General features: G+C 48.2%; 1 protein-coding gene across 2 annotated transcripts; it reads left to right on the plus strand.

Moving 5' to 3' along the window:
* The first annotated feature begins 16 nt into the window (after positions 1-16).
* On the plus strand, positions 17-25,161 carry NT5DC2 (5'-nucleotidase domain containing 2). Of its 2 annotated transcripts, none has more exons than XM_003209956.3 (14): positions 17-430; positions 3,530-3,714; positions 4,444-4,518; positions 6,163-6,218; positions 7,935-8,028; positions 13,036-13,164; positions 17,114-17,174; positions 17,790-17,892; positions 18,349-18,450; positions 19,468-19,549; positions 22,632-22,718; positions 23,603-23,743; positions 23,990-24,054; positions 24,814-25,161. In XM_003209956.3, the coding sequence occupies exons 1-14, from the start codon at positions 160-162 to the stop codon at positions 25,073-25,075; spliced, it is 1,713 nt and encodes a 570-aa protein (XP_003210004.3). In that variant the 5' UTR covers positions 17-159; the 3' UTR covers positions 25,076-25,161. The 2 variants fall into 2 exon arrangements, with proteins under 2 accessions (XP_003210004.3, XP_010716571.4); XM_010718269.4 differs by lacking the exon at positions 17-430 and adding an exon at positions 1,949-2,427.
* The last annotated feature ends 206 nt before the right edge of the window (positions 25,162-25,367 follow it).

Below are 25,367 nucleotides of genomic sequence, written 5' to 3' on the forward strand. Positions count from 1 at the left end.
CGGGGCGCGGCGGCCCGGGCCCGGCCCCCTCGCGCGGCGCGGCGGGGATTGGCCGCCCGCTCGGTGCCGCCGCCGCGGGCGGCCGGGGCTGGCTCCGTAGCGCGATCCGTGCCGCTTCGGCCCCGGCCGTGCGCCGAGGCCGCTCCGTCCGTCCGGGCCATGGCGGCGCTGGGCATCGCGGCGCTGCGGAGGGGCGGCGGTGCGGCTCCCCGACTCCTCGCCGTCGCCGTGTCGTGCCAAGGCTGCCGCCTCAGGAGCGGCCCCGCGGATGGCGGCCACGGCCAGCCCCGGGAGCCGCTGCCCGGCGGCAGAGCGCGGCGCGGCGCCGAGCCCGGCCCCGTAGCGGGCGGCCAGCCAGCCCCGTCCGAGGGCGCCGACACCCGGAGCTACCTGTGGGCCAGGTACCACGAGATGAAGAAGCTGGTCTATGGTAAGGACCGGCCCTGCTCGCAGCCTTTGTCCGCCGCAGCGTGGCTCCGTGGCGGCGGGAACGTGGCCGTGCGCTCCGTCCGCCCCCTCCCGCCGCGGGGTCCGTCGGTCTGTCCCGGCCGGGAGGAAAGCCGTTCGTTTCGCCCGATGTGCACAACGGGACCGTGGGCTTTGGGGCTGCGGCGAGTGGATCTCAGCTGCGTTAAGCTCCATAATAACGTGAAACAATCACTTGTGCGGCATAAGGGCAGGGAACTTTTTTCCTGTGGGTTTTTCGGCTCCTGGAGTTCCGAAGGGAAGCAGCGTGGACAGCTAGGAAGCGTCGCTTTGCCGTTAAATAGCTCTCTGTTCGCTTTCCTTCTCCGGCCCTTAGATAAACAAAAGCAGTCGGAGGGTCTGGAAGAGCCGTTTTGCAGTTCTGAGATTGGCAGCTTCTGTCACTGCCGCCTCCCCCGGCGGCCCCAGATCTGGCATAAAGCATGAAGCCCGCGGTGAGCCTCGGAAGAGGAGTTGGCCGCAGGGTGCGTGCTCCTGGTCCCAGCACAGCGTTACCTCCAGAACTAAACGCGAAATGGGGGTGGGTGAGGGTCGGAGAGGAGGCACAACTGGCCCACCTTGGTTTTTGTTGGTGGTGGGACAACAGGACCGAGTTGGGCCTTTGTTCTCTGTAAGCGTGATGTTAAAGCAAACGGCCGTGGTGGGCATCACCCGTAGGAACCACCTCTGCTTCATGTGCTGCCTTCTCCCTCGGCCCCAAGCACAGGTGTGTGCCGGAGGGGAGGTGCTCAGCGGGGCTGTCAGCGTTTGTGTTGATGGTACCTGAGGTGTTGAGGAAGGCTGGTGAGGCACTGTTCCTTACGAGTCTCTGGAATCCTGCAGTCTAGGAAATGCACAATCCTGAAACACAGCGGATCTGGAAAACAAGCGAAGTTTGGCTGTAAGGCAGTGTGTATGTTCAGTGCTTTATCCCTAGAGCGTGTAGCTACAATAGATACTTTTGGGGGAACTTTTGGAAGAACTTCCATCTTCTTACCTCTGTGTGATGAGTGTGGCTCAGAGAGAGAAGCGCTGAGTTGGGTGGTCACACAGTTCTCCCTTCACCCAGTTCTCCCTTTGCTCACACTTCCCGGGTGCAGTGCTGAGTTAGCAGTGCTGCCTCCCTTCCTGATGAGTGCTCAGACAGAGAGGTTGGGATCGTAGCTCAGTTTTGACAACTAAAACTGGTTTTGATTATTATTTTTCTTTTTCCTTGCTGTAATTTACTCAACCTGCCCAGCAATCCCTCTTTGCAGAGCAAAAAACAAAAGCTGCTGTTCTTGGTGAAGAGACATCTGCACTGGGCTCTGCTCAGCTGATGGGAGCAGTCGGTGCAGCAGCAGCAGCGCTGTGGATGCAGTCTTTGCAGGATGCTGCACATCGGTGTTGATGCTGTGCCAGCCGTGCAGCAGCAGCTCTTCTTTCTCCTCAGGGACTTGGAGACTGCCATGAGTTCCAGGCGGAGGCGGCAGTGGGGATGGGAGGCCGTGGGTTTGTGTTGGTAGCAGCGGTGTGTGACAGAAAGCACGGCAAGGAGGTGAGCATCTGTAAGGAAAGTGCCACCTGTGAGGCAACGATGAGAAAGCATTTTGGCTGGCATACGCATCTTCCTTCGGCCTTTAGGAGGCTAGAGAGAACGCGCTGTGTAAGCTGGGGACAAAATGTCTGAGAGGAGGAGAGCTGCGTGGGGGAGCGGGCAGCCATGCAGCTCTGCCCCTGCTCTCAGCATGGCACGGCACAGCCACTGCTCTGCTTCTGACCTCCCTTCATCCCCTTGTCTTACGAAATCACACCAGCTCCCGTGGCTTTTATCAACTGCATTTTTGCAGCTGGCTTTTTTTATTTCTTTCTTTTCTTTTTCTTTTTTCTTTTTTTTTAATCTAAGTAAGCCTCACTTCTCCTATAAAAGGAGCATCGTGCTGCTCGGACTGTCAGAACGTGTTGTCCCAAACATCGCGAATGGTGAGTGTTGATCTCTGTAGGGATATGGCAGCTGCAGCGGGGTGCATTGGCTGTTACAGCTCTCCTCCCTTTAGGAGAGGAAAGCAGGTCTGTGCTGCTTCTTTAGGTTAACACTTGCAAATGGGGGCATCGAGCAAAAACACCCTCTGTAAATTCTCTAATTGTTCCAGGCAAAGTCTTAACTGAGAATGGCTGGTTGCACTCTGATAATAGATTCAGATGAGATAGCGAGAAAGTCTTAAGGAACTGACATGGGTTCCTGCTAAAAGCCATAAGATAAGGTAGGAAGGGGAAAAAAGCACTGCCTGCTGATGCTGGGTAGGATCAGGAAAACACTGGTGCTTTTGCCATCGTTCCAAGAGAACATTACCTGTCCTCGTGTGGGGGGGAAATGTCTCCTTCCTCCCCGTTCCTCAGTGTGGATGTGATGGGGGATCCAGCTGTAGGGAGTGAGTCCTACTGCTCGCTCTTATCTTGCAAAGGGCAGCTCTGGTGGAGTGGGAAGCACAGACAGGGCCTGCTCCTGGCTCTGCTGTGTCTCTCACAAGCAGAAGCCCTGTTCTGGAGTGACAAACCACAGCAGCTGACCTGTTCCCACAGCTGTTTATCAGCAGAGCGCAGATTACTTCTTGCTATCAGCATTACACACTCCCAGAGCGTGGCTTATTGGCATGGGGTGTTTGGTGTTTGTTTTGTTTTAGGCTGTTTGTTTGTTTGTTGTTTATATAAATGTGTGTGTGTATACGTGCATAGTTGGTGCTCGTACACAACTTTGTTCCGTTCTGCTTCTAAAAAGGAAATAAAGATGCCTGAGGGTGCCTGAAGGGCTGCTCTGTGGGGGCTGCCTGCCTCTGTGGGAAACAAATGCCCACAGGTCATTGGGGTAATGCAGGCAGTCTGAGGAGGGGAGCTCAGGAAGTGAGGGCTGCGTGCTTCCCTGCTGTGCTCTGCAGCTGCCCTGCCAGTGGGTGAGCTGTGCTGGGCTGCACATCTGCTACTTCAGACCAGCAGGTCTGCTTTGCTCTCTGTAGGCTGGAGGAAAACTTGAAATGGTGGTGGTCCCCGGTTTCTGTAATCTCTGCCCCTTTCTCTTCTCTCTCAGATCTCCTTCCACCAGGAGTCTGCAATCTCCTCAACCCAGCAGCTATCTATGCCAACAACGAGATCAGCCTGGGAGATGTTGAGATATATGGCTTTGACTACGACTACACGTTAGCACAGTATTCTAACTTACTGCACTCCATGATTTTCAACACTGCCAGAGACATCCTCATAGAACAGTTCAAGGTAACGGTGCGCTCAGGATTTCCCTTCAGTTAATCATTCTGATCTTTGCAGTGCCCCAGATGTGCACTGTGCACATGTGGCACTGGTTTTTTGTTGTTTTTTTTTTTATTAATATAAATTTTACATTTCAGTCTTTGATTGCAGAACATTTTGTCTGTATCTGGAATTAATTTCCTGTTGAACAATTTACCAAGCTCTACATTCCTGAGGTTTTGTAACCTCAGGACTGGGAACTTTAGTCTGGAAATAAACCGCTGTCTTTTTCCTGACTGTGGAAGTCGTGCCTGCAGACTTCCAGCTTTGTGATACGCATCATGGATAAGTGTGAGCTTATGAAGGGGTGCAGGACTTGGCACGTGCAGATCAGTGGGCACCCCGTTTGCAGTGGGCTCTGTGCGTTTCCTTCCAGCTGTGTCTTCCTTTTTAGAGGGACCCTGCAGTGCCACTGCTTTGCCAAATGTACGCACTGAATGGAGCTCACTGGGAGTCCATACTGCCCGAGTGGATCAGTTGGGGTTTTGTTAGTGTCCCTTAAACGAGAGCAGCAATTTGGGGGTTCCATTCATCCACTTTTCTTTATTGAAGGGCGAAACAAAGTGCACGTGTCCCTCGGTTGGTTTTTTGCCTGGGGTGAGAGGACTGGTAGGCCTAAGCCAGCTCAGCAGGTGAAATGCTTCTGTTGATAATCAATGCCTGTATCTCTTAAAATATTGCTGTCTGTTTTCCTAGTATCCAGAAGGGCTTGGGAAGTATGACTACATTCCAGGGTTTGCCATACGCGGACTTCACTATGATGTACAAAAGGTAAAGCTGTACAAAGTTCAACCTCCTGGGCTTTGTCTTCCATCGTGTTGTATTTTGAGTAGAAATACTTTCTGCCAATGCTTACAATAACATCCATCAGCAGGCTATCAGTCCAGGTGGCTGTGCCTTCCATTGTGTAGATTCTTCTTGTTTGCAAATGTTGCAGGGCTGAGATGTCTTTTGTGTTTGCATAGCCTGCAGCAGAGTGGGCCAGGCTAGCAAAAGGTCTTTGGTAAACAGCTTTGCCAATTTAAAAAGTTAGTTATTTCCACAAACTAATTAATTAAAAACTTAGCTTGTTTGCTTGATCATTACTATCTTTTAGGAGATTTAAATCCTGTGTCTCCAGCAAGTACTTTCCAGGAGCAGAGGAGTTATGTCTTACCCTAATTATAGAAGTGACTTGTCAGGAGAGTGCTTTAGGAAGCCTTCCCCAGCCCCCCAGCCCGAATAATAGGACTGCCTGGAAAAAGATCCAAGCTACTTGAGATGCATGCTTCTTTGGAGTGAAGGCAAGCAGAGCACAAGCTTTAAACCTTTTCCAGTGCTTTGGACCCATTCCATGAAAGCCTGCTGCCCAGTGATGTCATCCATGCGGCCAGGCAGTCAGGTGGGAGCAATCTGTGAGAAACTCAGTGTTTAAATCTGTGGCTGATGTGTGGAGAAACACAGAGGCAGCTGGCCTGGCCAAGCAAAGTGCCCTTTCAGTGAATGCAGGGTGAGAACTGCCTTTTTTGGGGGACCAGAATTTGCAAAGCACATGAAAAACTGGGTAGTGCCTGTCTGAGTGAATATTCCAGCAGGTTTACCTGCACTCCATGTAGGAGGTCTGCCTGTGGGTAACACGCTGCTCCTGTGTGGTGTGTTGATGGAAGAGTGTGCCTGCGGGTTGTGAGTGCTCTGTGGAATGGGTTACCTTGTACTGCAGGAGCAGGACGAGGGATTCAGAGCTGTGTCCTGATTTTATGTGCAGAGGGGTGCTGGGTTGGAATGCTTTCTGTGTGCTGAGAACTTGAGTTATGCTTTCAGGACGATGGATGGGCAGGAGGTGACTCATGAATGAGGCAGTATAGAAAGCTCCAAGAAGCTCTGATGTTACAAGCCTGGTGTGCTTGTCAGCACCCTAGCTTACGTGTGTGTTGGGGAGGGGGAGAAGTGGTGAAGGAGTGCATTCCTGTGTAAGGGAGATGACTGGATGCAGCTGTGCTCCAAGGCAGAGCTTGCCCCCTTAGTTCTGCTTCAGATAAATGAGATGAGAAATTGATCTCTAGAGCACACAGAGCCCCTTTGGAATGTGTGTGCTTCTGGAAGAGATAAGAGACTTTCTAAGTTACAGAAACATTGTGCTCTCCCTTTCTTTTTCAGCTCCGTCCCTGTCCACTACTTGAGGGCATAGCAGGCAGTGGTGTTTGGCTCACAGGAGGACGGGCCTTTGCCAGAGGGGCTTATAAAAAGTCACACTTAGTGTTGCTACTTGTGTGTAGAAGGGAGTAGGTGTAGCTTTAAATACATAGATGTGGGATATTTGCATTGAATTCTGTTTTCTAAACATCATTTGTTTAGAGTTTGAAACTTAAACATGGTTTCGATGTATATCTGCTGAGTTCTTATGGTGAATATCTGTCCTTTATTCCCTTCTCACAGAGTCTTCTGATGAAGATCGATGCTTTCCATTATGTCCAGCTCGGGACAGCGTATAGGTCTGTCAGTTCTGAACATTGTTTTCTTAATGCCTTTATATGCAGATTACTGTATCTGAGTAACCACAATTCATGGTATATGGGCTTTTTTTTTTCCCTTTGAGCAGAGCACAGTCTTGTCTGGCTTATCCTGTTTCCACTTGCTTCAGATGCTTACCAGGCATATAATTGCAGGGAGTTTTTTTTTCTCAAGGGTTTCAAGCCAAGTGTGTGGGAAGACCTGGAGCTTTTTGTAATACTTAATGATCCATCTGATCACGTCCTTGTGTGATCTGAGCTGCAGCTACAGCGTGCCTGTGCTCACACACGAGCAAACAGCACACTTAGGGAAGGCCTCCAGTGCACGTGGTCCACATTTGTGCCTATCTGTTCCAAGCAGCAGCATATCCCAGCTGTGGTATGCCTTGGCTTGTCACACAGCTAAGAGGAGCGTGGTCTGGGCGTGAAAATAAACTCAAAACAGTGTCACTAATGTAGTGATTCATCAGAATCCGGGCCTAGTGGGAGGCTTAGGTTGCACTGTTTTTCCTTCTCTTCCACTGTTCTGAGTGTGCATTGCTGTAAGTGGCCAAACTGAGAGGAAAGGAATAAAGGGATTGCTTCCACGTGGTTTGTCCAGAAAGGTATGAGGCTGGAAGCTGAGAGAAGGCCCAGCAACAATGCAAAGTGGGATTGGTGCAGAAGAAGTAGCAATGCTTGGATATCTACAGCAGTGCTGCTGTAAATCTGTGTTGAATTTACTGAGCGTGGAAACTACTGGTTTCTAGTTGAACTCTGCCCTTTTGCTGTTATGCTTCAATTACAGAAAATACTCTTAAGAATATTAAGAAGGGAATTTCATAACCAGAGAGAATTGGCTTCTTTGAGTGTTTTTGTTTGAGGGGGAGGGGATTGGTACTGCCACATGTTTTACTGTAGTTTTATAAAGAGATTTTTAGGGGAAAAAAACCATTTAAGCGTTTTTTCATAGCGTTCTTCTTGTAAGTATCCTTTGCAAAGCATCTTTTTTCTAAGCTGCCCTTTGCTTTTGAAGAAAACTTAGGCAACTTCTAGTTTCTTAGAGGTTGTACACTGATAGAATATGTAAGGAGAAATAGAAAATCACTGACTGCTTGAGTAAACAGCCATCACAAATTGTGCGAGAGGCAAAGCTTCTGGCAGCCAGAAAATCTGTTAAGGTACAGCTTGTAGTCCTGGCTGTGGTTACAGTATTTTGGGGGAAGAAGAACGATCCCTGTTGAATATTCTGTTAGCAAAGGGCTGGCTTTGCTCAGGAAAACTGAATGGGATGGAAATTCTGTTTCAGGAAGCTCTTTCCCTCCACCTTCTCATTTAGTGGGGATAAATTTCAGGGAAGCAACCTTTTCCAAAGCTAGACTCCTGGTGCTGCCGAGAGTCGGGTGATGGGGGCTGTTTGATGGAGCAGTCCCACCAGCAGACTGATGGCATGTGGAGGGAAAACCTCTGTCTGAACTCTGCTGGAATGTGGATAAAGGCCCTCAATTAAGTTAAAAGAACAGGCAAGGTATTTGAAAAATGCCAGGGTAAGGTTTTATTGAATCCAAAGGATCGTGTTCCTGTCAGACTTTCTTTTGTGCAAGAAAAATGTGTGAGTTTTACAAACGAGCCTGTCTGTCTCCACTTCCCTTTCTCTGCAGTTTGTAGCTCTGTGCAGGCTGGTGATTATTGACACACTGTTTGCTGGTTTTTGTCCAGGGGGCTCAAACCAGTGCCTGATGAAGAGGTAATCGAACTCTATGGAGGTACCCAGCACATCCCCTTGTATCAGATGAGCGACTTCTACGGCAAGGTATTGTAAGCCCTTGACTGCTGTGATGCAGCAGCTCTGTTAGAGGACAGGAAAACTCATTGTGTGAGCATATAAATGACCCCAGCCTCCCTTGGACACAGTGAGCTGCAGTGTGTATTTTTGTTCCAGTGGGAATTTGCCCCAGAGGTTATTTAGCAGTTTAACATGTGAAAGCCATCTGCAAAGCATTTCTGAACACTGGGGCTATTGGCCTGGAGCTGAATGGCTCTGGAGGCTGATAGGAAGATGTTCCCTTCTTGTTCTTTTGCCAAATCCTGCTCCCAAACCACCGGGGCAGGCTGCAGGGATGGTGTTTGCAGTGGGGGAAGGGCTGTGTGTGTGTGTGTGTGTGTAGCAGCAGGGTGGCTGCAGTGTGGTCTGATGTGGTATAGGGTTTTCCTTTTTCTTTGTGAAAGGGATCCCTGCTACAACCCATCAGACCTCTTCAGTGGACTTTGTCTGTAGGGTTGGCATCTGTGATCATTGTCTTTTAGGGGCAGAAAATCATAGTGTCGCAGTAAAACACCAAAGTAATGCCCATAGGATCTGTAGAGATCCTTTGGTTGCCTGAACTAGAGGAAGTTAGGGGAGAGATTTTCTTCCACAAATGCCTGCTGTGGTTCTGTGGGCTAGCAGGGCCATTCACATCCCTTTCCCCCCAGACTTGCTTTGTTTCTTGACCTTTGTTAGTTCAGTGGCCTACAGGGAAGCTGGAAGAAGAGCAGGCTTCCTCTGCTAAATACCCCTCTGAGTCTGCAGTCCGAAGCCTCCAGCAATGCCACTGTTTGATTTCTCTCTCTTGGGAACAATTAATCTGAGCAGTTGCATTCTGGATGAGTATATTCTCTGTTTATAGCTCAGCGTTGTTTCCAGTTTTGAAATACAATCTCTCTGCTTAGGATTTGATATCTGTGCATGAAGTGCATTCAGTTCTCCTCCTGCTGTACCACCCTCCTCACTCCTGGCAAACTGGGATGATTTAACCCTTCTTTTTTAAATAGCCACAAGCATGCAGTCTGCTTCAAGCTGTGAGCTTTTGCAGGACCAGGTGCCTTTCTGTGCCTTGCAGTACCACAGCAGTTATTAAGCGTTGTCTTTGGTCCTGTAGTTTGTGCTTGGCAGTCACACCGTGCTTCCACAGGTGGTCATTCCAAAAGGAGTTCAGGTTAGAGCAAGACCTGCAGTGCAAGAGCTGACAGTCATGTGCATCGCTGGGGCATCGTTAGCATCAGGAAAATGCCATCCCAGCTGATGTCATAGCTTGCTGGTTTGGTCATTCCTGTCACTAGAGTTGGAAGGGACCCTTGCAGGTCGTCTGGTCCAACTCCCTTGCAATGAACAGGGACACCTACAGGTACATTAGGTTGCTCAGAGCCAAGCCCAGCCTGACCTTGAATTTCTCCAAGGACAAGGCAGTCACCGCTTCTCTGGACAACCTCTGCCAGTGCTTCACCACCTATATCTTAAAAACAAACAAAGAAAAACACCTTTTTTCCTTATACCCAATCTAAATCTCCCCTCTTTAGTTTGAAACCATTTCCCCTTGTCCTGTCACCACAGACCCAGCTAAAGAGTCTGTCCCCTTCTTTCTCACAGCCCCTTTAGATACCGACAGGCTGCTCTAAGCTCTCCTCACAGCCTTCTCTTCTCCCTGCTGCACAGCCCCAGCTCTCAGCCCGTCCTCGTAGGGAGGTGCTCCATCCCTCGGGTCATTTGTGGTCCTCCTCTGGACACACTCCAACAGGCCCACATCTCTCCTGTACTGAGGACTCCCCATCTGGACGCAGCACTCCAGGTGAGGTGTCACAGCACAGAGGGCAGGAGCAGCTCCCTGCCCTGCTGGCCGTGCTGCTTTGGATGCAGCCCAAGATACGGTTGGCTTCCTGGGCTGTGAGGGCACCGTGCTGGCTCATGTCCAGCTGCCATCCAACAGCACCCCAGGTCCTTTTCAGCAGAGCTGTGCTTCATCCTTACATCTCTTCCAGCTCATACTGATAGCAGGGGCTGCCACAACCCAGGTTTTGTTGGTTTCTATCTTTCATCTCTTATATATTTATTCCGACTTATTTCTTTTCAGTTTCCAATATCATTTTCCTAGACTTACAGTTTATTTCCTTGTGATTTTTCACACACTTTATTTTGTAATGAAATCTAGCACATCAATCTTCAGAATATTTCTAAGGAAACAGCTGCACAGCAAGTATTTAATAACAAGCGTTTGAAACATGAAATATAAAAATGAAACACGGAAGCGTACTTACAGTAAAGTACCTTCTTAAACTATACTTCATAGGAAGGAAATATATTTGAAATTTCAAGAGTATTGGAGTCAATACTGGAAATTAAAGAACAGTGCCAACTAAAAAAAAAAGTGTCTATGTATTTTTTATTTTTTAAGTCAGCATTTCCATGTGACGATGACCCAGCTTCTCCTCCAAGTCCAAAATTTACTTACCGAAAATATTTGTTAGAAGAATTTCTCTCATCACCCACACTGCCTTTACCCTGTGAGGAAGGACCTGTCAGCTTGGAAGCAGTCAAATTTGATGGCGTCCTTAATGCAGGAGAGACAAGCCAAGGAAAGGGGGAAAGAAGAGGCCTACCTTAGACCCAAGACAAGATGCAGCAAGGCTACAGCTCTGTACAGAATTACTTGGATAGATCAGACAAAAGCTTCAGAGACAGACAAAAAATAAAAACATTTTAAAGCTAAAAGTAAAGCAACACCAAGATACATTTAGTGCCCCAGCATTCTGATATTGATTTTGTTTATAAAAAGCCAGAAGGTCACATTTAAATCAAGGATTAATAGCTATACACACACCGTTATATCTCTCTCAGCTTGTACTGGCAGTGAGGGTTGCCCACGCCCCAGGTGCCAGACCTTGCACTTGGACTTGTTGAACCTCATGAAGTTCACCTGTGCCCACTGCTCAAGGAACAGCTGCAAAGTCAGAGATGACAGACAACGGGCATAAGGCAGACAGTACTGATGTAATTGAAGCATGTTAGCATTCTCCATTAAGGCTTTTCTTGATCCTCTGTTGGCAGGAGCATGTGGATAGGTGCTGACATCCCAACACCTGCAGTAGGTAGGAACAGATCTTGCCTAGGATTAGGCAGTGCAGCTACCAGCCTTTTACAGGCAGGACTAGGATTAGTTAGCATATAAGAAAGGCAGGGAACTTGTGAGTGTGGAAAAAGTGTACATGTCAGTCTTTCTAAATCTGTGGTGCAGTTTTCATCTTGAATTATGTCAGGTTTTTTTTCTGATATAATGAGGTCATGGCTGCTGAAAGGGAGAGCATGAGGACAAACTTACCTTGTAGGGTAGTGGCACGAGGCACCGTAACTGAGAGTCAATTAACTACAAGGTAGTTTGCAGTTAACATTGAATGTTTAACTGTCACATCTAAGCTTCAAGTCTTCAAAGGTGGGACAGGTAATTGCTCTGCTGAGTTCTGCTAAATCCTATAGTTAGTGATTTGAATAGGAACTGCCTGTGTGCATCTCTCTTGCTTCTCTCCCAGAATCCCTTAACAGTTATGGGGAATGCTTGGGGAAAAGTTGTGATACATATCAAGTGTTGATGAAGGAATGGCATCAGGCTGTGCTGGGGAGATTCAGGTTGGATAATAGGAAAAAATTCTTCTCCAAAAGGGTGGCTGGGCATTGGAATGGGCTGCCCAGGGAGGTGGGGGAGTCACCATCCCTGGAGGTGCTTAAGAAGAGCATTGATGTAGTAACTGGGGACATGGTTTAATGGCCTTGGGTGATGGGTTGGGTGGACTAGATGATCTTAGAGGTCTTTTCCAGCCTTAATGATTCTGTGATTGGACTTTATGATCTTGAAGGTCTTTTCCACCCTAAACAATTCTATGATCCTATGAAAGAGGAAAAAAAAGAAGAAAAAAAAAAAAAGGTGGGGAACTATTTTCAGGAAATCTTGTTTTTCCTGGTAGGATAAATGTTCCTTTAGTAAAACCACATCCAAATGGACAAAAGGCTGCTGAAAGGATTCAGCTAATATTGTTTGGTAGCACTGCCATGCAATACGTAGCCCAAAGGGAGTCTGCTCCTGCTGTAGGTCAACTTGTCCTGAGCTGGATAGGTGGGAATTGTGTAACCCTCAGCATGCCATCATAGCTTTTGGTCACAGCAAAATGTTTTTTGTTGTTTCTTTGCCCTTTTGCGTGTTCTGCCTTGCCCCCAGTTTGTGTTACCTCAGTACTGCCTTCAGATTGTGCAGCAGCAGTGCTGGTTGTCTTACCCTGACTGGTATGGACTGAATGGGAGGTGCTGTGGCTGTTGCATCCTGATGAGAAGTGTCATGTGTTTGGCACTAGGCAGCACACTCTCTCTGACAACTCCACTTTGAGTCCTCTCTGTGAGGCTGCTTTCATGTCTGTCCTTCACACAGCTCTAAAAAATGCCTTCTGATGTGGACTAGTATTACTCCAGAGAGCTGTGACTGCAGCCATCAGCCATGGGCCGCTCCAAGCTCACATGCACAGGCATGCCATGACTGGGTTGCCAGGCACCTCTGACAGCTGGCTTCGCTGAGAAGTCTACTTCCAAGTTGCTTTTCACATACAAGATCTTATAAGTGTTCCCTTGGCAGATCTGGCATTTTGGTGACAAACAATGGTAAAACTGATTTCAGTTTACTGATGAGACTCACTGGAGTCTTCTGCTTTATTGTATGGGGTGGCTGATCTCTCTGGAGCCAAACTTGACTGTTGATCTGCTGATAGGTGTATGGTTGATTGGCTATGAGAATAACAAATGTATGGGAGAGCTGCAGCCCTACCTAATGCCAGGTGAGTTCCTGGGTCAGGATGTAATTGTTTGTTTCACCTGCATGCTTTTGTTGTCCCTTCCAAATGGTACTGGGTGATAAGAGTTTCCTTTTTTGGATTTGCATTTTCTTTTTTTTTTTTTTTTTCCTTAACCATTTTTTTGTTCAATACACTTCTGTATTTTTTTTTTTTTTATTTTGCTTTCTAGGGTCCTTCACTTAAACAGTTTATGGACATCTTCTCTCTTCCTGAAATGACGCTGCTCTCTTCAGTCATCGATTACTTCATAACTCATGGCATTGAGTTTGACCAGGTCCATCTTTACAAGGATATATCTGTAAGTAAAATGTCAGCAGCCTCATAGCTCATACCACGTCAGAGTTGCAAGCTCTTTTGCCTGTGAGCACTGCAGTTCCCAAACCAAAGGGCTATTAGTGAGTAGTCTGATATGACTGTTATTGCCACGTTAGAGCTTTCTAGAATATGTTAGGTCTGTGATTGCATTACAGAGTTGCTGTTGCTGTTGCTGTATATGTCTTTAGTGGAAGTGCTTAGGCCAGTGAGGTTGAAGGTTCTCTGGGAAATATGCTATAAAGCTCAGTAAATATTTTCTAGTTCTGCAAACTGGTAAGCTCTGTCTAATATCTTATTTTTCAAAGAGGCTTGATCTGACCACATAGTTTACTTTAGACAGGGATTGTCTTGAAAATCCTGCTCTTGCTTGCTCTGAAAATCCACCCCTTCACTTTGCATCTGCAGGGCAGGCTGATCCCTCTTGGAGATGTTTCTCTGTGCATGCCTGTGACTTCTTTCAAGAGCCGGTTAGCCCAAGGTGCTGATTGTGCCCACCAACTTCACTCTCAGCATTTGAAAGGTCTATATAGGATTATCACCACTGCTGGGGGATACCATTTGACTTCTTGGTTAATGCTGTAGATGAGGTGCAAGTGCTTGAAGTTACTGTCCTAGGTGACATTTGTTGACAGATGATGTGTAGTCTCTGGTAGTCAAGCCTCATTTTGTGCTTTTCTCCATGGAGAAATGGTCTGGGGTTTGTACCTTGTGGGAATGTTATGTTCATCCTCTGGCAGCAGCCTGTACATACACTGTTCAGCCTTCTTCTGAGGGAAATGCTGCATCTGTGCTGCTGCTTTTGTGATAAGGATCCACCTTGTCAGCTTTGCTGCAGCCAAGATTACTGCCTGCGTTCTGACCTGCTGTTGGTGCTTGATAAGAGCATGCCTGCCAGCTTCCCACAAGACCTGAACAGTTTTTGACTGTGGAGTGGGGAAAATGAAAAGAGGGAACACAGCTGACTCCGGAGGTCTTCTGCCAAGATGTCTTCTGAGCCTTCTTTTGAGGTCAGAAGTGATTTGTTTCTAGTTGAAAAGCAGGCAGGTGGTTGCCACAGCCTGATACAAACTGCAAGGCAGACAGTGTGCTCAAGCCCTCAAACTCCCAAGTAGTAATCCTGGCAATTGTCTTTGCATTCTTTGCTGAAGGATGTGGTTGCTCCTGAAGGAGTGACTGAGGTAGGTAGAGAAGTGAGATACAACAGAAAATCTGAGCCAATGACTGACATTTTTACTGAAAAGATGGCAGCTGATTTGTACTCATACCAGAGCAGCTTTTTTTTCTTTTTTGTACAGTGATGATAAACATTCTTGTAAAATGAATCCCCTGCAGTGCAAGCACAAAGAAATGATTTGTGTACATGAGCACAGAGACCCTTCCATGCCTGTACAGACAGATGCCCCAGCCTCATCTGCTACTATATCTCAGGCTTGCAGTGAGTTAAAACATGTCTGAACCTGATACTCTGCTGTATTTCTTGGTGGTGACCCTAATTGCAGTGTTGTGTGTTTGGGAGGGAGCACCAGAGACACTGAGTCAAAAGTGCAGTCCCTAAGGCAGCAGTAAAGGCTGAAGCAGATGTGTAAATCTGTGCTCCTGACGTACCAGTTTGGCTCCTTCATCTTGGAGAGTGAGAAAGCTTTCCTTGGAAGGAATTTTTAAGTCCTGCAAAAAATGCACAGTTCTTCCCTTGCTCCTTTTGATATTGCTGTTGGGATGGGGAAGAGTGCCTTGGAATCTCTTTCTGCTCTGCAAACGTAGTTTTGACGCAAATGCCAGGCATTGCTTGCTTTTAATGCCTGTGCTGGTCAAGATGAAGTTGTTTTCTTGTTAGTGTTCTCACTTTATGTTCAGTCTTATAGCTCAGCAGGGCAGTCTCCTGGGGAATTAGATGTGTCCACTGCTGCCTTTTTGCAATTGAGATCCAGATGGTGAAAGGAGACTCCTCAAACTTTACTTTGAAGAGGTGCCTCCTCCACTTTCATTGTCCCCCACCTAAGCTATAAACTCAGGTTCTCTCCCAGATTAATTAATTTTAGGCTGACTAGCGAGTTTCACCTGCGTGGCAGTGAGACCAGGTGACTGTATGCTGTTGTGTGCATCTGTCCCCCAGCAATGGCAGTGATGAGTGTGGCCATGCAGCCTGAAATCCCAGAGGAGTACACCTAGTGTAGCAGTGATTTAAGTGTCCTGGAGAAAAGGCAGCCTTCGTTTACCAATCTAAATTGTCATAGATGAAAATAGTACCTTTAAACATGCACAAACACTGCTAAATTTGTTTGTGCTCTGGAAATGGCCATGCATATTTGGCATATGTCACTGGATGGAGACTTGTGACAAATCTTAGTTGGGTGTGTCCAAAAATGCATCTTGGCTTCTTGCCTGGAAAACAGAGGATATTTGGATACCCTTAATATTGTTTTAGCTTGCTTTCCTCTTGAAAATTGGGCAGCTCTGTTTTGGCAAACAAACAAACAAACCCAATCCACCAGCACTCCTATAGGATGCTTTTGTGCCCATTGGCTACCTGGGGCCAGGACTGATAGCCTTCCCTGGCTCTTGGAAGCCTGGAATCACAGATGCTCACCTCTGCTGTTCAGTTTTGCCACAATCCATCCTTTGGGTTATATTTGATAAAGCCTCTGCAGGCATATGGAAGGAAGAAGAGCCAGCTAATGCCTGATCCACTGAGGTTTTAGGGCAGTAAATGGTTTAGGAGTTGCAGTCTTGATAGCCTTGGTAGCAATGCATTAACATGTGCTGGTTTCCAAGAGGAGGAAGAACGTAGTGCTTTCCTAGAGTCGTAGAGTTGTAGTAGATCCTCAGTTGGAAGGGACTGGGATAGAGTTCAACTCGGGGCTCTTCATAGGACCACCCAAAAATCAAACCCTACATCTGAGAGCAGTGTTCAAACGCTTCCTGAGCTTCAGCATCCACAAGGCCGCTCTCCACCCTCTCGTCCCCCAGTCTGTCCATATAGGCAGGGCTGTCTCATCCCAGGTGTGGAATCTGGCACTGCTCTTGTTTAGTTCCATGCAGTTGGAAATTGCCTAGCCCTCCTGTTTGTCAAGATTGCTCGGCAAGGCCTCTCCATCCTCAAGGGAACCAACAGCTCCTCCCTAGCTCATCCACAGACTTAGTATGCTTTCAAGTCCTGCATCCAATAAATTGGTGAAAAGATTAAAGAGAACTGGCCCTAAAATGAAGCCTTATGGAACCTCACCAGTGACTGCTTACAAGCCTGATGGAATCCCGTTTCCTATAACCCTTTGAGCTTGATCTGCCAGTCACTTATTCACCCCTCATGTTATTGTTTTGTCTAGCTGCATGCTGAACATCTTCTCCAGAAGGGTACTGTGAGAGACAGTACCAAAAGTCCAAAAAGATTTCATCAGCTGGCTTCCCTTGGTCAGTTAGGTGGGTAACCTTATCATAAAAGGAAATTGAGTTTGTTAAGCAGGACTTTTCCCTTGTTAACCTGTGTTGGCTGTGACCAGTGACTCTGTTTTAAAGCGTTTTCCAGTAACTCCCAACCGAATCTCCATAGTTTTGCTGGTCACTGAGATGACACCGATAAGCCTGTAATCATCAGGGCCTTCTTTCTTGCCCTTCCTGAAAACTGGGCAACATTTTCCAGTTTTCAGGCGACTGAAACCTCCCCAGATTCCCAAGATCTGTTCCCAAATGGGAAGATTTTGAGGTTTCTCTCTTTATATTGTGTCAGCTTTGCTATAGCCACTGTGTTCTTTTCACCATGTGAGTAAGCCTTACTCAGCAAGATCCTCTACGCTGATACCAAGCAGAAAGTCTTCATTCAGCAAGAAGGCAGGGTGTGACATTAGTGTGTTCCTCCTCGATGGTGGCAATAGGCTGGGAAGCAGGAATGCCATATGTAAAAGTGAAACTTTCTTTTCCCCTATCCTTTTCTTCAGGATGCTATTAGAGATGTACACGTGAAAGGAGTGATGTACAAATGGATTGAAAAAGATATGGGTGAGTTAAGCAGAGCTCTGCTGTGAAATCTGTTTTTTGTGTGTCCTGTACTATGTGGCATTCTGCAAAAGATTGCTGCATAGGTCCTACACTAAGTCTTGGTTGTGGCATGCCTAAAGGCAGCCAAGGGTGGCATTGGGGACCGGGTGATATTTAGGGTCTGATGGAGGATCTTGTTTTAACGGAGGAAACAGCTACATCATTGCTTTTGTGTCTGCTTTCCTTCTGCCCTTAAGTAGGGGTTGGCAGTTCCTGGCATAGTGTGAACATTGCACTGTCTGGGAAGGCTGAGGAGGCTTCCATTCGTAATGGAAAGAAGCTCTTAGTATGATCATGGAGCAGCTATGACTTTCTGTTTGGGACCAGCCCTCTTTCTTGCCAGCCTTTTCAGTTCCTCAGGCTCTTTCATTCCTCTAGATGGGATTGATGAGGATGAGGAAGGCCATTTTATCACCATAGTGGTTCACTACCCATCCTGTCTGAGATGGATCTAATTTGGTCCTTTTGCATCTCTGTTGGTTCAGGGGTCAGGTTTGATTCTGTTTGATTTTAAAGAAATGTGTTCATGACTTCTGCCAGTGTTTCTTGATTGCTGTCTGTTCTATTCCAATTTAGAACAGTATATTCTGCACGGTGATGAAATCTATGCTGTCCTGAACAGACTGGTAAACCACAAGAAGAAACTCTTCCTCATTACAAACAGTCCCTTCAGCTTTGTGTGAGTACCATTAGTATGCATTGATGAGTCACCACAGCACAGCAAGAGCTTTGCAGTACGTTCTGTCATCCAAGCTAGAGAGTTTTGTAGCAGTAGTGATGAGAGGCCACTGTGGGGACCAGTTGTGAACATGGCACCCTGCTGCTCTTTCTACACCGTGGGCTTTCACTTCTCCAAGAAGCTATGAGGCTGTGTCTGGCCACAATGTAATTACAGAGCTGCCACTTTGAATTGCTTCTCTGGACTTCCTATGATAACAAGAGAAGGGTGGGATGCCTGGAATTGGTCAAAGTGTTACATCAGCCCTGCGTGCAATCAGGCAGCCTTGTGAGACTCTGGAAAATACTGTGCTTTCTTCTTTGTTGCTGAAGTGAGGGTAGTTTTAGGACAGACTGTTGGGAAGATGTGGTGTTGGGTGAAAATGGTCCGTTAACTTTGCTGTTTCTTTCCCCCTAGGGACAAAGGAATGAAACACATGGTTGGCAAGAACTGGAGGGATTTATTCGACATGGTCATTGTGCAAGCTGACAAACCCAACTTCTTCACTGATCGGCGAAAGTAGGTGCCCCAGTGCACTACTGTAGTGCTGCGTGGGGGCCCCAGGCTTTATGCTCAGTTTTATGTCTGGAGTGCACAGCTTCTCCTACCTCCTGAAGAGCAGTTTATGGTTTTCTGTGTATAACTTAGATCCACTATGCCACTAACCTTCCAGTGCTGTCTCAGGTACTTTCTGAGGCTTTTGTCTTGGTCAACAAAAAAAACAATCAATCTGGGATTCAGTATCTTATGGGTAATGCCAAACAGAAAGCGTGTTCTTAAAATTAGCTATCTTAAACCTCCAGAGTTATTTCATGGCCTGGGCTTAACTTAGATTTTAGAGGTATTAGTGTGCTTCAATCTTTAGAAAGAAAAGAGAAGTGGAATGGTATGTGTGACAGCTGGCTGTTTCTTGGCAGTAGGTCTTGAGAGTGTGCCAGCATAATTCCTTTTCCTGTTCCTGAAAGCAAGTTCTGTGGTTTTAGTTACTGAGTATGATGGTGTTTTCTAACTGGTAGCTCCGGAAGCCTTGGTACGTGGCAGCTGGGTTTTGTGATCAGTAGGAGGTGTCAAGGGACCAGATGACAGGCAGACTGCTGTGCTTGCTTTGCATTTTTGTTTGTTGGTTTGGGGAACTTGTGCCTGCTTTGTCACCTCTTTGTGACTGACCAAGGATATATTCTATATTCAGCTCTCTAGGGAGTCAACTGTTCTTTCCTCTTCCTTCCCTGCTCCCCAGACCGCTCCAGCATAACCGGGAGTAAACGTGTATACTGAGCTGACTTGATAACATTTCTCTCCACTGGATGTGGGTGAAGTGTCATAAGGATGTGGACTGGAGTTGTAATGATCTAGGTCTTTTGGAGATAAAAATGTATGACTGTGTGGTGCCTGAGGGCCTTTCATGTAATGAGCCAGTGAAATGAACAGGGTTCTGGCATATGGAAATGAGTTTTCTGATCTGAATGTTGTAGTTGCTGGGTAACGGTCACTAAAAATCAAAAGAAATTGAAATTTCTCCCTTTATTTTTTTTCTAGACCTTTTAGAAAACTGGATGATAATGGCTCACTGCAATGGGACAAAATAAACCAGCTGGAGAAAGGAAAGATCTACAAAGAGGTAAAGTGACCTGGGTGCATAAGGGAGATGAAACAAGAGTCTAAGGACTTGCAGTACACCTGCACTCTGGGAAGTCACTGGAAAAGCCTAGAGATAGAAGACTTCTGTCTCAGGCAGAGTGGGTGCTTTGACAGATAATTGTGGGTGTTTGAAAAGTGAAAAATGGATCCTTGAAAAGAGCCTCTGTAGTGGAGGTAGAGGGCAATTGCAAGGAGGCATGCCTTAGGCTCTGTGTGCTGTGGTGGCTGGTGGCAGCCAGGCTTGTCTTCTGGCCATGTGCAGAGAGGTCTCACTTGGCCAGTATGATACTGTTCCCCTAAATGCTTTCAGCGTGACTCTTGGCACCTTGTGGAGCTCTGCATTAGGATTTGCAAGCTTCTGAAAAGTCTTTCAGGTGTGTGTGTTAGAATCAAGGGTCTTTTTGTACATCAGAAAGCCCTGCCAAAGTCTGCTGTGCCTGTTAGCATACGATAAGCCTCTGAGCTGTGAGAGATGGTCCCTGCCATGTGTAGAAGAGGCTGTGTTCTTGGCAGCTGCAGCTTGTTACAGTTGCAGGAGGCAGAGCTGAAACAAGGTGCGACAGCTACCTGATGAGAAAACCAGTCTGCATCTCTGAAACCTGATTTCTGATCTCTGATTTCCTATGCAGCTCCATGTGCAGGTGATGCTGCAGAATGGCATGTAGCTGGAGGGATGTATTTCACCCAGCCCAAATGGAGGGAGGGAGGGAGGGTCCCCAGGGCAGGAGCAGGGCTTTCTGCTCTGGAGGATCTGTCCCGTGTTCCCTGTGCCAGGCTGAGTTTTTCCCCACTGCTGCCCAGTTTGTGTGAAAAGTGGGAAGTAGGGGAAGCTGCCCTGCACGTGTAGCTTTTCTCATGTCCCAGTCCTTTGTCCCTAAGGGGGTCCTAGGAGTGTGATTGTCCAGAACTGCCTGCAGTCTGATGTTTGTGCAGCGGTATCCCACATCACACTCCAACTTGTTTGCCACAAGATTGGGGAAGATGGCATGAAGCTGTCTGGTTTAGTTGTGTTGTTGCCTCAGTCTCTTTTGGCTGCACCTTTCTATAAAACTGAAGGTTTTTTAGCAATAGCAAAGACTGCTTAGCATTTTTTGGGAAGGGCGATCTTCCTAAGTGAGGAGAGGCTTCACATTCAGGTGGTTCATGGAGGAGAAAAAAGGGTGATGAGAAAGGGTACAAAGCCTGGCTCTTCCCTTCCTGAAAGATGTGGGTGTGCAAAGGGTGGGCCCTGGTTAACTTGCTGCCTTGTGGTGTTCTTGCAGCTGGTCTGTCCCCTGACATAAAGTGGCCTCTTGTCATTAGGACGGTTTGTTCCTGGTTTTGTGAGCTGTTGGATCCCACGGGAAGAATATGTTAGTGAGACTGCAGTCAAGTAGCTGTGCCCTGACCTGCACTGGAAAAGTAGGTTGTGTCCTGGAGTGCTGTTCAGAAGCCTCTGGCTGTACAGTGGGGCTGTCAAAGCACTATGCTACTGCATTCTGCCAAGAGCTTGGAGCTGGGAACATGCAAGCGGAGCCTGTAGAGTCTTTCTCGTGTGGGCAGGCTTTCCCAGTTGGTTAGCAGCTCCTTCAGAAGAAGAGGTGCAGCTCAGGCATTCTGAATTGAATTCTGCTCTTTGTCACCTACATCTTGTGGCCACAGATTGCTGAACCAAATGAGTGCTGCACTGGGGAAAGGAAAAGATGAGAGAAGAAGGTGGGCTTTGGGGGTCCTCTCCTGTCCCATCTGGAGAGTCCCTCTCCCCTATCACATTAATCTCGCTGCCTGGGGATTGTTGCCTAAGTGTGGTTCTTGGGATTTAACAGTGTGTTATGGTGGTAGTCCATCCCATCCCAGCATTTATGGTTTCTCTCACAGCATGCTTCTTCTTGGCAAGTGTCCCTCACCATGGATCTTGCAGTGCCAGCACATTGCTGCAGGCTCCTGAGGTGCCTCGTTCCTGTCCCCTGGTTCACAGCTGTATGGCAGTTGTGTGAACTTGGGGACTAGTAATTCTGCACTAGGGACTGGGAAGTTCAAATGATGGCCCTCCGATCCTACCTATTGTCTCTCTCCTTTCTGAAAAACATGGAGTTTTCTGTTTGTGGCACCTCTAAGCTCCTTCTCCTGGTCTGAGAGTTGAGGAGAGGAAGTCCCAGAAATGCAGAGGCACTCAGTTCACTCAGCAGTGAACAGTAGGCAAGCTGCCTGGCAGCAGAGATGGGCACGGGCTGGAGGTATCGCTGCTGAGCAGCCTGCAGGTTGGTGTGACTGCTGTGCTGGCACATCAGTCTGCTGGCACTTATGGGGCCTTTTGCTTTCCTAGTGGGTTTTGTTTCCGTTCTGACTCATGTGGAAAACTTGTGTGGAGATGGGAATCCCTAAAGTCTCCTCTGTGTGCTGGCAGGATGTTTGGAAAGCATTGAAAGCAGCTTTAGCTGGTGCTTTGTGGGTTAGTTTGTTTTCACTTAGCTGCTTGGCTTCGTGGGTGGGGTAAGCAATTGCTTTGGGGTAAGCAATTGCTTTGAAGGCGTGGGTTTATGTGCTTTGGTTGAGATGGCAGTGATTTGAGAACAGCCTCAAGTGACATCCTTACTGACATCCTTGCTTGCTCATCTTGCCTCCCATGCATCCTCTGAGGTGAAATCTTTGTCTTTTGAGGCCAGAGCACTTTGCCTTCCTTCTGTCCACCATTCAGCTTTTCTCATCTTGTCTCTAAGCTGCTTTTGTTGTCCATGTGCTCCCTGTGACTTGCTGTGCCCTAGAGCACAGGACTTCCTGACTGACTTGCTTATTGGGGTATAAAGAGTTTCTAGCTTTTTCTGCAGCCTGAGGAAGGCCAAGAGTTGTACAGGGAGTTGTCACGTGGGAAGTGGAAGTGAGGTAAGACAGAGAAGGATAGAAGCCTTTGAATTTGGACGGTGGATGAGTGATGAGGTTAACATCTCCTGAGAGTGCTCACATCGACGTGCCATGGTACAGTGACACATCCAGCTGTGTTGACAGTGCTGGTGAGGTGGCTGCCCCATTCCACACACTGAGGATGTACTGTACTCACTTTCCCATTCTCCTTTTACCTGCAGGGTAATCTCTTTGATTTTCTGAGGCTGACAGGTTGGCGTGGATCCAAGGTGCTCTACTTTGGCGACCATCTGTACAGTGATCTTGCGGTGAGTAAAAAGCTGTGCGTGCTGCTTCTGCGTGTCCCCCAACAGGACTTTTAAGTGATGAGCATTGTGGTACGTCAGGAGGATCTGTCTGTGTCCAGGCTGAGCATTTTGGGCAGTCAGTCATCCAGGAGGTGTGTGTGGCCAGACTTCTGCACATCTGGCATCACGGTGTATTTCAGAGTGAATCCCTGCTGCTGCTCTACAAGCCCAAATTGTCCCAGAATGCCTAAAGCTGCTTTGGGGGGGAGGAAGGGGAAGCCCGAAAGCAGATGATAGCAAGGTTGTTAGAGTGCTGCTGAAGTGAGGAGAGAAGCAGAGCAACCTGGATATCTCCTGTGGTAACGGGAGAGCATCAGAGAGGCAGTGTGCTGTGGTCCTGTTGAAGGAGGAGGTGGTGCTGTGGCTGGTGAAGGATAGGAAATGGCTGAGGAGGGAACGCAGCAAGGTGGCAGCAAGCTTGTTGCGGTTGTGTTGGTCTGTAAGGCAGGGCCCTGCTCTGAGCATGCAGGTCTCAGCATACTGTGCTTGGTGCTCTGTAAGCTGTGGCTTTTGGGACGCTTCCTGGACATAACATCCCACTCTGCTGTCACGCAGAAGGAAGCAGTGCAGAAAGGACACCTGAGGTACTTTCTGCCAGTGAAGAATGACTGCTGGTCTGTGAACTTGAGAGCAGTTCATGTGGAGTCCGCATTTCTAGATGCTTCTTGCAGCTGATCCTGGTGGCTGGGAGATAGGAGTTACGGTGTGACCCAGAACGGACTGTTAGGATGGCTGTTCCCTGAGGATCTGCAGTGGGAACGGACCACTTTCCAAAAAAATGGGGTTGTGTTTGGCTTTCAGTCTTCATGTTGAACTCACAGTTGTTTTTTCACCCTGACCTCTAGGACCTCATGCTGCGTCATGGCTGGAGGACTGGAGCCATAGTCCCTGAACTGGAGACAGAGATTCGGATCATAAACACAGAGCAGTACATGCACTCCCTGACCTGGCAGCAGGCTCTGACGGGGCTGTTGGAGAGGATGCAGGTAAAGAGCTCCTGTCTGAGCAGGGTGTGTAACATGCCTTCTCCCAGGTCTGAGACTTAGGACTGGGGTAGGAATCGGAGGATATCATAATTTTCCTGTGTTCTCAAAATCTTATTCTCCTCAAACAAAGTTGCAGGGGCCTCGCAGACTTGTGAGTTATGTGAAAACCCTGAGGGTATTGGAGGGGATTGGAGGTGTGTGGCTTACAGGGCTGATGTGACCTGGCAATTGCTGTTGTCTCTGCAGATGTATCAGGATGCGGAGTCAAAGCAGGTACTGCTGGAGTGGATGAAGGAGCGGCAGGAGATCAGGTCAGTGCACTGCCCTGCTTGCTCATGAGCTCTCGGGGGCTCTCAGGCCTGCACTGAGTCTATTTGGTAGCCTGTTTTGGGGAAAGTGTTGCTGCAGCTCTTGGCTTACGGCCCTCTCTGCTGCCTCGTGTCTGTGTTGGGCTGCAGCAGTGCAGTCCTGCAGCGGGAGAGGTTGGACGGGTTGAATGCAGGGTGGGAAAGGGGTGGTGGTGGTGGTGTCAGCCTGTGCCAGAAGGGCCTGTGGGCTGGTTGCTGTGACTCCTGGCACTGCAGGCATTGCAAGTGGGTCCCCACCTATAGCAGGAATAGCTGGGAGGAAGGCAGTGTGGTGAATGCTCCTTGTAGTCTCAGTGCACAAGGGAGGTCTTCCTCAGGCCTCAATGGGAGGCTGATCCCAAAATGTCCTGTGGGAGTGGAGTGGCCTGGGGTTGCAAAACTTTGGGGAGGAACCTGGGATCACACCACTGGACCTAGGAGAGCTGCTGTGAGCTGGAAAGGCATGGATTCTTATCTGAGTTGGCAAAATTCATGCTGGACCCGAGAGGGCTTTGCCTGCTGAGGCCAGTGTTGTTTTGCAGTAATTGCCAAATTGCCAGTTGCCAAATTCTGATGAGCATAGCTGTTGTGAGAGTCTTCCGGGAAGCCTGGGGGGCTGTGGAGTGCCTGGAGTGCAGATGGCACTCACAGTGGCTCTCATTGGGCAGGGATTGAGCCCGAGAAGTACCTTCGACCTACAGAGCTCCATCTTTTTTCCCTCAGGTCGCTGACAAAGAACCTATTCAACCCCCAGTTTGGAAGCATCTTCCGCACCTTCCACAACCCCACGTACTTCTCACGCCGGCTGGTGAGGTTCTCTGATATCTACATGGCATCCATCAGTTGCCTGCTGAACTACGATGTGAATTTCACCTTCTACCCACGGCGCACCCCTCTGCAGCATGAGGCCCCACTCTGGATGGATCAGCTCTGCACAGGCTGCATGAAAACCCCCTTCCTGGAGGAGATGGTGCACATTCGGTGAAGGGCCAGCTATTCCAGCCAACAGAGCAAGTCTGTACGCGTGGCCAGCAGCACCTCTGTGTACCACTAAAGGGTGTTTGACACTTATGTATGGGTGTAGATCTTGTGTTTGCTGCTCCCTGCTTTATGCTAGAGGGGCACGGAACCAGAATCCTGAGCTGCCGGGGCTCTGGGAGCAGAACCTGTGTGAGCTGTGATCAGTGCTGGCTGCACTGGCTGTTGTGGGGGAGAAGGGCTGACAGTGCCTGGTGCGTGCAGCTGGGGGCAGGGAATAGAAAGGGACAGTGCTGCCT

Source organism: Meleagris gallopavo, chromosome 14, assembly GCF_905368555.1.
Source record: "Meleagris gallopavo chromosome 14, MGAL_WU_HG_1.1, whole genome shotgun sequence".
NCBI lineage: Eukaryota > Metazoa > Chordata > Aves > Galliformes > Phasianidae > Meleagris > Meleagris gallopavo.

Excerpts from the sequence above, each read along its gene's own strand:
- NT5DC2 (XM_010718269.4), top strand. The coding sequence starts at position 2,127 with ATGTCTGAGAGGAGGAGAGCTGCGTGGGGGAGCGGGCAGCCATGCAGC. Across the intron at positions 13,165-17,113 it reads ATCTTTACAAGGATATATCT|GATGCTATTAGAGATGTACA; the intron begins GTAAGTAAAATG and ends CCTTTTCTTCAG. Across the intron at positions 22,719-23,602 it reads ATCTGTACAGTGATCTTGCG|GACCTCATGCTGCGTCATGG; the intron begins GTGAGTAAAAAG and ends CCTGACCTCTAG.